This window comes from Opisthocomus hoazin, chromosome 3, assembly GCF_030867145.1.
Source record: "Opisthocomus hoazin isolate bOpiHoa1 chromosome 3, bOpiHoa1.hap1, whole genome shotgun sequence".
NCBI lineage: Eukaryota > Metazoa > Chordata > Aves > Opisthocomiformes > Opisthocomidae > Opisthocomus > Opisthocomus hoazin.
In genome coordinates, this window is record NC_134416.1 from 104,864,585 (window position 1) to 104,876,898 (window position 12,314).

General features: G+C 41.7%; 1 protein-coding gene across 4 annotated transcripts in view; it reads right to left on the reverse strand.

Annotated features, from left to right (window-relative positions):
- The window catches only part of DROSHA (drosha ribonuclease III), an 82,942-nt gene that overhangs the window by 44,259 nt on the left and 26,369 nt on the right, over positions 1-12,314 (reverse strand). For all 4 annotated transcript variants that reach the window (XM_075417142.1, XM_075417139.1, XM_075417141.1 and 1 more), the window contains 2 exons: positions 8,576-8,745; positions 3,849-3,973 (listed from right to left, as the gene is read on the reverse strand). In XM_075417142.1, coding sequence (XP_075273257.1) covers positions 3,849-3,973; positions 8,576-8,745 — 295 coding nt within the window. The remainder of the gene's footprint in view (positions 1-3,848; positions 3,974-8,575; positions 8,746-12,314) is intronic.

Here is a 12,314-nt window from a genome sequence, read left to right on the forward strand (position 1 = left end):
GCTATTTCTCTGCAGCATTCTTGAAAGTACACTCTCTGTCTCTAGAGATGCTGATAATTTTTGAGTCTATAAACACATCTGAAATGGTCAATCCATAGATTTTTTTTCTTATGCTCTGTTCTCCGCATTTCTGCAATCTGCAGAATAGCACATCTATTTCTGACAAATCCTCATCCAAAGGAGAAAAAGGAGTTAATGAACAAATCAACCAACCAGAAAACAAACGCCATGAGGAGGTTTCAACCCCCAAACAAGAACCTGAATCTATGATCTGCAACATACGTTTTACTACTAGTATTAATACGGGTGGAACAAGCTGTTATTGCAGTTAAGTTTGAGAATTGATAAACAGATTACAATAACAAAAATTCTGTATTAGAACCTCACAAAGAAAAGTCACACTAGAGGAAAATCTTTTCTGGGCATTACCTATTTCAAACATACACCAGAGGTAAGCCTGAGATTTATGATGGCACCACAAAAGTCTTTCACAAAAATTGCTTTGAAGCGTGCCTAAATTCTACAAGCAGCTATGGGGAAAAAAAAAAAAAGCCATGGAAATTTTAAAGAAAGTTTAAAAGTGTGGGAAGAATAACTTTTGTATCATTATACTGTTTTCAATGAAAGATACTAGAACTCTACAAATAATAAGAAATTCAGCATCAAAACAGAGGTGGTTCATATATTCTTTGGTCTAATTATTTTCTTTTTATGAATAAGAAAACTAAAAGACAAGGAGGATTAAAAATCATACTCAAACATAAAAAAAACCATTTTATTATGTGGATAAGTACTCACACTTCCCACTTTCTACCACATTAAATCTAAATTTCTGAGCAAGTAGTTGTAGAAGAATATGTCTGTCATACATGCACATGAACCATAGAATCACAGGTTGGAAAAGACCTCTGAGATCATCAAGTCCAACCATCCACCCAACAACACCATTCCTAGTAAACCATATCCCGAAGTGTCACATCCACACGATTTTTTAAACACCTCCAGGGACAGGGACTCCACCACCTCCCTGGGCAGCCTGTTCCAATGCCCGACCACTCTTTCAGTAAAGAAATTTTTCCTAATATCCAATCTAAACCTCCCCTGATGCAACTTAAGGCCATTGCCTCTTGTCCTATCCCTAGTTACTTGGGAGAAGAGACCAACACCCACCTCACTACAACCTCCTTTCAGGTAGTTGTAGACAGCAATAAAGTCTCCCCTCAGCCTCCTCTTCTCCAGACTAAACAAACCAAGCTCCCTCAGCCGCTCCTCCTAAGACTTGTTCTCCAGAACCTTCACCAGCCTCGCTGCCCTCCTCTGGACACGCTCCAGCACCTCAATGTCCTTCTTGTAGTGAGGGGCCCAAAACTGAACACAGCACTCCAGGTGCAGCCTCACCAGTGCCAAGTACAGGGGCACGATCACCTCCCTGCTCCTGCTGGCCACACCATTCCTGATACAAGCCAGGACGGTGTTGGTCTTCTTGGCCACCTGGGCACACTGCTGGCTCATGTTCAGCCGGTTGTCGACCAATATCCCCAGGTCCTTTTCCACCAGGCAGCTTTCCAGCCACTCCTCCCCAAGCCTGTAGCGTTGCATGCGGTTGTTGTGACCAAAGTGCAGGACCCAGCACTTGGCCTTGTTGAAACTCATACAACTGACCTTGGTCCATCGATCCAGCCTGTCCAGATCCCTCTGCAGAGCGTTCCTACGCTCAAGCAGATCGACACTCCAGCCCAGCTTGGTGTCATCTGCAGACTTACTGAGGGAGCACTCAATGCCCTCATCCAGGTCATTGATAAAGATGTAAACAAGACCGGACCCCAAAGACCCAAAACCGAGCCCTAGGGACACCACTCATGACCGGCCGCCAGCTGGACTTCATTCAGCACCACTCTCTGAGCTTGGCCATTCAGCCAGTTCTTTATCCAACGGAGAGTCTACCCATCCAAACCATGGGCAGTTAGTTATTCCAGGAGGATGCTGTGGGAAACAGTGTCAAAGGCCTTACTAAAGTCCAGGTAGACAACATCAACAACCTTTCCCTCATCCACTAGGCAGGTCATTAACTGCTTCCTCCTGGATTATGGGAGGTCTATTCTGCTCTCCTTCCCTATCTTCCAGCACAGGGGGCTGACTGGAATAACCAGTGTGGCTATTAAAGACTCAGGCAAAGAACGCATTAAGTACCTCAGCCTTTTCCTCATCCTTGTTGGCAATATTCCCCCTCGCATCCAACAAGGGATGGAGACTCTACTTGGCCCTCTTTTTGTTGTTGATGTATTTGTAAAAACATTTTTTGCTGTCTCTTACAACAGTGGCCAGCCTGAGCTCTAGCTGGGCTGTTGCCTTTCTAATTTCCTCTCTGCAGGACCTCATGAGACCCCTCTACTCCTCTTGAGTCACCTGCCCTTTCTACCATAAGTGGTAGACCCTCCTTTTTTACCCCCTGAGTCCCAGCAAGAGCTCTCTGTTCAGCCAGCCTGGTCGTCTTCCCCACTGGTTCATCTTTTGACACACGGGGACAACCTGCTCCCGCATCTTTAAGACTTCCTCCCTGCAGAATGTCCAGCCTGCCTGGACCCCTTTGCCCTTCAGGACTCTCACCCAGTGGACCCTCTCAACCAGCAGCCTGAACAGGCCAAAGTCTGCCCTCCAAAAGTCCATGGTGGTGGTTTTGCTGGCCCCCCTCTTTACCTCACCAGGAACTGAGAACTCTGTCATTTCATGGTCGCTGCGTGTCTGGGCCTCAAAAATGCAGGTGAAATGCAATGACCTTAAGAGACACTGGAGGAAAATGCATGAGGAAAAAGACAGCCTTAGCTATACATGCACAAGAGATGGGCTCTACACTGTTTGTTGTCATTCAGAAAAAACAGATCTCCAAATCATTGGAAGAGCTCCCTGAAACTGTCAGAAATTAAGAATTGTGAACAAAATCCAGCAACCACTTTCATGCCACTACATGAATCCACAGTGAAACAGTATTTCTTGCTCTGCTTGAAGTTCTGATTCCCTCTCCACTTGTTCACTACATTCTTCCCAGTCTCTGTAAGGATGTAAAAGGTACAGAGAAAAGTAGCGTGGACGCAACCACTTCCAAGCTAGCAAACAGTACGTAGACTTGGTCCTTCAAGGCACAGAAGCAGACAACTAAGCAGGACATGGCAGGGTGCAAGAAACATCAATGTCATGAAGAAAGCAAACAGAAAATGGCTATATTCTTCATTATTAGATGTCAGACCTGAAAAGCATCTAACTAAAGAATCAAGTGGCAGCTCCGACACAAAAGTCAGTCCTTTTTCATACGATGCACAACAGTACTGGGGAAGTGACTACCTGGAATCTTCTCCCTGTCAGTAGCATAAAATGAGTCAAACAGTGATTTGAGAAATCTAGAGAAGAACAGTTCATTCAGGGCTGTTAAATAAAATGATCTAAACACATCCTCTAGCTCAGAAGTCCATAGGCTAAAGACCTTTGGAAGCCTGGGTAAGTCTTTCTCCCCCTCTGCCTTCCTGTTACACTACTCTCTCTCTAAAAACCCACATCTGGCCTCTCAGAGAAATAATGTGGGGCTTGAGGAACCTTTGGTCTGACCTAGAAGAGCTGTTGTCAGGTTGAGAAATTTCATACTGCACATGCATGCACATCTACTTCAGCAGATCCTCATTTATGCCAGAAGAAACAAGTTCTACCTTATATTCTCTAATTTACAAGAGCTTGTGTCCAATGTCATAAGCACTCAGCTTCTTATCAGACTCAAGCACATAAACAAGCCCAATTTAAGCCACAAATCACAACAGTAATGAGTTTCTGAACGAAAGATGGAAGGACAAGCATCTTACTGAGGATCTCCAGCATAACTGAGTTGAGCAGGTCGTATCCCAAAGTGGACAATAATGGGGAAAGTAATTACATCAGGATTGAACTGTTCACGGTCCAGTTGATCAATACGAACCGAGCTGGGTTTCTAGAAGAAAAAACAAAATATACCTAATTCACAACAGCTCCATGGAAAATTTATTGCCTCTAGCCCACACTATCCAGGAACCACGAAGCGGCAATATTGCAGGGTTATTAAAATACACATACAACTAATCATTAATACTATAACAAATATTTGGCAATGACAATGACTGAAATAAAGTTAATTGACTTTGACATCCCAGTGAAAAAAGGAAGTCTTTTTATTTTCATTTTAGAAGTCAGGAAATTTATAGTTTGATTATTTCTGAGAACCTCAAGCAACTTTCTTTGGTCGAACATCACACTGGAAATAAAATCAGGATTAGCATTCTGGCACCCAAGCTCCCACACGCCTAAGTAGTTCGCTAAGATCAGGTTACCTCTCTAATTTTACTTCTGTTCCCGATTTCCCAAAGCAAGTGAAGCCATTATTAGATCCATTCAATCACACCGACTAAACAGCATTAAAAAAATCTGTCATGCTACTCTTAGCAAAGGCTCCTAGGCTGATGGGTGCAACGAGGAATACAGTCTTGTATAATGAGGAGACTTTTGTCCTTTTTACACTTCAAAACAGAAGTTCTTTTTATAGTTAAAAAGGACAGTGTAGAAGGAAACAACTTTCGCTTTGCCTCTAAAGCTGCAGAAACTGAGTAATTGCACATCACTGTAGAAGACACGCTGTTTACAGAGCTTTCAGTCCCTTATCTAACATATTTAAAAACTCAGCTGAAGGCACACAGTTTGTCTCCAAGTAAACATTTTCTCCATTACCTGGCAAGCTGCTTTGTTACGTGCTTGCTTACTCCCGACTTTGCAATCAGCTGGACGAGGACAATATTTTCTGCTTGTCTAACGTTTCAGAAAAAGGGCATTACTTCTAGTTACCCGCATCACAAAACTTCTAATTTATCCTGGTGAATTTCTCAAAGATGAGTTTCAGAGTTACAGAAGCAGCTCCTACCATTCTCTTCACACAACAATAAAAACTGTGTCAAGAACAAAGCTTTCACCCTTCAAACCACCTCGGCAGAACTGTTCACAGGAACCATTTTCTGCATGGATAAGCAAAGCCAATTCTAGAAATAAACGTAAGCCTCATCAGGTGGCCACACTTCCACTCTATTCTAGGAAAACAAAAACTTACTCAAAACTTTGACATTCAGAAAGAGAAACATTTTCCAAGAGAAAAATGCTTATCAGTTTCCCTTTGGACATGATGACTGAACATAAAGTTACTTCTCCCCAGCCAAAATTAAAAAAAAAAAAAAAAAAAAGAAAAAAATTGAAGTTAGTCAGCTCATGCTGCCAATATTATAAAAAAAAAAAAAAAGAAGAAAAAGAAAAGAAAAAAGAAGAGAAAAGGTTTTCCCCACACACTTCCAACAAAAAGGGATTAGCACAACAAAATCTAATGAAAAACATGGGGAGGATTTGTAGCAGGCAGAATGTTGTTCTCTCAACCAAAGCTTAAAGTCCTGAAATTTAACTTTATCTGGTTTAGTGGGTTTTGCACAAAGCCAATTTGAAAAGTTTTTATCTTCACAGAAGATGTTCATTGGTTCTCACCCCTCTGAACATTAAAAATGAGGAACTCCTATCCCCGCCCTCCTCCAAAAAGCCGCCTTGCCACACAACTCCTCTGAGCACCAAGGTGCCATAATACGATTAACAGAATATGAAACAATGCTTACACTCAATGGCCAATTATATCCATAAATTTTTAAAAACGCAGATAATTTTTTCCTACTCAAATGTTTCACATTTTAGACACGTCAACAGGAGTAATCTGATCTTCACAAGCGTGAAAGGGAGCAGCGCTTTCAGTACGCCTATAGCAGGGTCTGTGGGAAACGCGTGGCCTCGGGGCCGCTCAACACCAGGCTCTTTACTTCTGTGCCACTGCCTTTGAGTTGTGTCACTCCGTCACACAGCTGTTCACAGACGCCTGATAACAACCAGGGCAAAAGAACTCCTTGTTGAAGACTTCATCTCAACGGTGCCTTCCCCGACGGACGGTGAGGAGAGGGGAGCAGCTAGGCTGTGCTTCTTCCCCCCCGGCACGGCGAACACGAGCTTCCTCTCTGGTGCTGTTTCTGGTATAAACTGCACACCAGCAGACAAGACCCAAGCAAATTAGATATCATTCTTCTCGATTTTTATCTTCGTGTTCTTTTGAAAGTGCTGCGAGAGACCATCTAATACTCAGAACCTTGCTTTTAAAATCTCATCAAACCCAAAGAAATTCTAACAGAACAGAGGCCCATTACCTTTGTTTCCTACTCCAAACCTCATCAATCAGGGCTCTGCTGATATTAGAAGACCTGCTGAGATTGCACATAGATGCAGTACAAAATATGTTAAAATACATATTTATTTGTACTAGTGAGAAAAGCAGCAATACTTTAGAAAGTGTGAAGTACTGAAGAGGATTAAAATTTGTGAACCGTTAAATCTATTCCAACACAAAGTTTCACTGAACTAATGAAACATCATGAATAAATTAAATGGTTTTAAGTAATGCTGAACTATTGTTAGTTGTTAAAGTAAATAGGATTCATATGCCTGTGAAAATTTTTTTCCTTTCTCCAGCATGCATATACACAGCTCATTTTAAAAAACAATAAAATACATATACAGAACCTAGATCTGCTCACAAGATGAATTATTATTTCGGAAGTGATGGTGTGGAGGAAAGCAGCAAAATAAAATCTAGTGTTTTTACTTTGTTGTGTCAAGTGGATAAAATTGAATTGAAGAGCTGTCATTTTCTAAAACAGTTTCACATTGTCTCTGTAACAGAACAGTTTTCTATGCGTTTTAAAATGTTAGAAGATAAAACACTTTCATACTCTGTTTTTCACTTACTTTCGTACTCAACGGAATATGCTGCAAGGAACAGAAAAAAATCCACAAACTAAGAAAGTCATTGCAATCTTCTTAAGAGAAAAAACCTGTTCTAATGGTGGCATTACAACATGACAATTTTTCAAAGTGCTGCAGATTTCCTTTATAGATTTCTTACATATTTTGATGTCCACACGCATCTCTCAAAACATTGTCTTGTAGAATGCAGTTTTCTCAGTAGAAATCACACCAAATCTCAAAATTAACCCCACCACTCTCAAACTGCACTCTCGTGCATACAGACTTTTATAGTTCAGTGACACAAGGAAGGAGCATATCTGCGTTCCTTCATGCTAAACAAAAAAGCAAGTTTTCAGCTAGCTGTAATCAGTGTATCTTCAGCAAAACCACCCAAGTTATGCCAGCGTGTGCCATTCAGATGCTGATGACCTGTGCACTAGCACGTACCTCGTATCACAGAAACCACAGGCAACGTTAAGTTAAACAGTTAAGGCTGTCTAACAACTCCTGTTACAAGATTCTCATTTAGTACTCAATTTTACCCAGCTTGGGTAGCATTTTCCATAGTGAGAGTTCACATGTATTCTGTATTTCACGTTGCCAAGATGATCTTATTTTCCTTTTGGTTCAGCAAGTTTTAGCCAGAATGAAAACACTCAGAATGAAATCAAGGGAAAAATAAATTACCCTGCTCTAGTTACGATTAGCTTATAAAGTAGTTTACTAAATGTAATGCTGCCACACTTAAAAATATGAACTTGAAGAATATATTTTGGAAGTCACACTGCCTACAGTTTAGGGACAGGTTTTTCAGTTTAAATTTCCCCGTAGGCGTGACACAAAGTCACACTTTTTCTAGAGAAGCTAAGAAGTTGAGCTATGAGCAAAGGAGGAATACTAAGTCAGAGAAAGAAAGGTATTACAACCAAGAAAACTGCATAGCAGTCTAAAATAGTAGGTCCAAAATATGCCTCTACTACTGAGATACCACTTTGCGATATTGACCAAACCAGGCAATCCGAATCATGCAGCTTTTAATGGACATCATCTATTCTTGTGACCCACATTTCCTAAGTGTGAAAGTCAGAAAAATGGGCTAAACTCACATAAACACTGGAGTTGAAAGAAGCTGTGTTCCGAGAACATATGCATTAAAATACTAATTGTTCCAAAAATAATAAGGCCATAGGGGTTTCAAGCTTGGCACCGAAAATTAATGGATGTGTTCATTAATGTACACAAAATTCCTCAGTGTAAGAGCGACATAGAAACAATGTGGAAAAAAGCACACAGGCAGAAAACACCTTTCCCACATTCAAGGCAGAATCTGGATAGAGCACTTCAAATAGAGCTAGGGGGTCAAAAGAAAAAGATGAAAGAAAATAGCAAATAGTTACTAATTCTCTGGTCCTGTGTCAGGGAAAAGAGAATGAGGTCATGCACATAAAGACTGTGTGAGAAAACAAGAAAGCAGAGGAGCAAACCACAGTTTCAGATACGTAAAACACAGCCTTTCCTTTGAATGCGCAGACTGAAACAGTGCTCATCTGGAAATCTGCCCTTCAGCAGAGGGTGCAATTCTTCCCAGGGTTGGAACAAGTCAATAAACTGTTCCTACAGCGATCTGCAACTGTCACTGGTCGTCTTTTCCCTCTCCAATTCAGCCTGTAGCAAACTCTCTGAAACAAGACGTGCACGTGTCATTGGGTTGTTCATCAATCAGAATTATTTGCCCTACCATGCCAGGGCTGGTAACGATCATCCCTTTGCATTCTTCTGCGTATTTCTGCCATTCCAGTTCTTCCCACTGAAGCATGTTGGCAATCTCCTCTTCAGGCACCAGAGCTTTATTGCATCGTAACAAGTAGAGAAGAATCTGATGCATTGAGAGTACTTCTTTTCCTCCATCTTAAAACCATAAATAAATAAATAAAACACATTTCAGTTATTCACTCCTAAAGCATGAGCAAAAGAGAAAATATGCAGAACACAAAATATTTGGATGAGCAAAATAAAATGCAAAATGCTTAAGAGATTTGACAAATATGAAGGCAAATGTTTTATTGATGAATACTGCACATGCATAAACACTTGGCTAAACTGGAAGCAATAACGGTAATGGCAGCAAGAGTACCAGTTTCATCATACTGTAAAGCTGAAGTTTCTAACGTGCCTGAAAAAAAATTTTAAATGAGTAGGCAGAACAATCAGTTACATTGTCCAGTTACATCTTCCTTTTCACACTTTTATCATTCTTTTTACAACGGTAGTTAAAAAGCCTTTAGGCATTTATGCAGCTTTTTTAAAGAACACTCAAGATTTTACAGGATAGTTCTGGATGAATGTAGCAAGTTATCCTTGCATTTTACACTCATCTGTACCGCTTACAAGCAGTACCTACAGTAATGAAGACTAAAGAGCCCGATGCTGTCTTCCGTGACTAAATGAATCAAGGGCACGTGAAAACTGCTAAATAATTCCGAGAGGCCAGGAAACCTGCACAGCAAAGGCTGCTTGTAAGAAAGGAGCACAGTACGATGACCATCTGACCGGCTCCAGGTAGCCAGCTGCAGACCTGAAGGTGCAAACAGGAAAGACGAGGGACGGTTCTGACCGACCACACTCAGAAGACGCTGACTATTCAAACCCAGCACGTCCGCTCGTCTTAGTAAAAAGACAGACATGTTACTACAGTGCTTTAATTTTGACACGCACATCTCTGCGACGCGCTCCAGCAACAGGGTGTTAATCTGTAGGCATGGGGGCATCTTCAAGTTTCATCCCCACAGAGCACAAACGTTGATTTTCCTTTCCCAGGGAGCAGGAGCAAACTGGTCCTGCCACTGAGTACATTGTCTCCACCACTACACACGCAAAAAAAGGAATGGAGAAAAACCAGAAGCAAAGCCTCAGAGCAATATGGAGTACTGCGTTCAGCTCTGGAGCCCTCAGCACAAGAAGAACATGGAACTGTTGGAGCGGGTCCAAAGGAGGGCTACAAAAATGATCCGAGGGCTGGAGCACCTCTCCTATGAGGACAGGCTGAGAGAGTTGGGCTTGTTCAGCCTGGAGAAGAGAACGCTGCGGGGAGACCTGATTGCAGCCTTTCAGTGCTTAAAGGGAGCCGATAGGAAAGATGGGGACAATCTTTTTAGTAGAGACAGCAGTGACAGGACGAGGGGTAATGGTTTTAAACTAAAACAGGGTAGGTTTAGGCTGGATATAACGAAGAAATTCTTTAAATGAGGGTGGTGAAACACTGGAACGGGTTGCCCAGAGAGGCGGTGGAGGCCCCATCCCTGGAAACATTCAAAACCAGGCTGGACAGGGCTCTGAGCTACCTGATCTAGTTAGAGGTGTCCCTGCTCGCTGCGGGGGGGTTGGACTAGATGACATCTAGGGGTCCCTTCCGACCCAAAACTTTCTATGATTCTATGACGCCGAAGCACAAGGAATGCGATCCCAGGCACAGAGGAAAAGCCTCACAGAACTGGTGCATCACAGCAGTACTGCGTAAGATGATGCCCTCTACAAGACACACGAGGGAAGAAGCGTTTCTCTTACTTTAGCCGGGATTACAGCACTATGGGACAGAAAAGATGAAAGGGAATGATATAACTTGGCCTCTTAGAACAATTAGCCTCATTCAAACTCCAAGAGGGAATCTCAACTGGGGAAAACACAGCCCAAACCTCACTGGAAACAGAAAATACTTCTAAATAGATACAGGGGCAGATTTTTAAAGGTGCCAAGTTTTCCTTCAAAGCAAAGGGAGACTCAGTTTACAAGACTTTGGTCTTTGTCAATAACTAGATTACACTGTTACCTAAGAGGTAGCCCATGTCCAACAACCACAAACAAAAAAGAAAGCGTAGCCTTACAGAACGCCGTGTACCAGAAGATATAGATAGCTGTGCTAACATGCAGAGCAGACACCCAAGCTTTCCTGGGTCAGAATACGCAGTACTTGGGACCTCAGCTTTTTTTTTCTAGTCTTCTACTCTCTTAATACATTTATCATCATAAAAATCTATGACAATGAATACAATACAGCAACCATTCCACATGGTATGCATCTCGGGCACTCAGTAAACCTGGTATGATTAGCTCAAAGCTTAGAGCTACCCCAAGGCCTGTGGTTAAGTAATCCACACAGATAACCTGACATCCCAAACCTCCTATTTTTAGACCATATTAGAAAAATAAGAAAGAAAGAAAAGTAGAGGGGATGGGAAACCAGCAAGTCCTTTCTATCTTTAAAGAGACAGTTGATGGATGTGTGGAGATCCGTTGCACCAATATAACTTCTTTGATTAGACACAGATAAATAATGTTCTGCAAATATACCTGAAGGAAATAGATTTCCACTCTCTGGAAATTAAAAATCTCCAAGGTTATCTCAAAACATAATCAATACAAAATGCAAACTTGATTAAAAAATATCTGTCATAAAGATGCTAAAAGGCAACTATATACGTAGAAATCTCTGGAAAAAGACATTTTTATAAAGAGTTAGAAAGCTGGGAACCTTAAAGAGGAAGCACACAGGAATACATGTTATAGAGACTTACCTATCATTAAACAACCCAACAGCTCAGAAATAGCTGATTTCTAAACTAAAATGAAACAAATCAGAAAATAAAAACCCCTAACTAACAGGAAAACATCCTCCAGCTACACAAACCAGGCAGGTCAAACTTGTTCTCATTTTGTGATGAGGTCAAGTTAATCAGCCACATGTGGCTTGATGGCTTATTTTGTAAATTGCTTCAGGAGAACCAAATCAATGTTTGCTAGCAAGCCTCAGAGCTCTGCTTCTGATTGAACAGTGTTGTGTATCCAGGAAGGAACAACAATTAGAAATATAGTCATCTAGCCATCAGTACTCTCCACAGTAACGAGCCAAACCTCATTTAGCTACAGCTATAATTAATATTCCAACTAAGTGTCAAAGCCCAGAGCAGAGAGCACCTCCAGGCCACAGCTCTCTTGATGAAGATTGTTCCATGTCTCATCTGCAGTCTCAGCCCAGCAGCTGAAACGCATCCTCCTGTCCACACAACCCTTCTGGAGCAACCACTGGCAGGATCTCAGCAGGACACATTTTCAACGGAGCCATGACATTTATATCAACTGAAAGTCTGTCCTAGTATCCTAGGATGTGTTCAATGCCTGTGTAAGCTGTTCACTCAAAACGAGCATAACACTCCACACTGAAGCTCGTCCTTGGCTGGCAAGATAGGGTTGACCTGCACTGGAACGGTGCTTTTTGTCTTTCACCATTTGCTGCAAGGTCTAAGCTTGCATTAAGATAAAGAAACAATCAGAACAACATGTGCTCAGTTGTTCTGACCACGCCAATCACACTGACCCTCAAAACTGCACATCAAGAATTTTAATATAATCACACAGTATCCTGCAGAGAAGAGGGGACATTCAATTCAGTTCCACATATGAGATTAGGTAACAGCACAGCT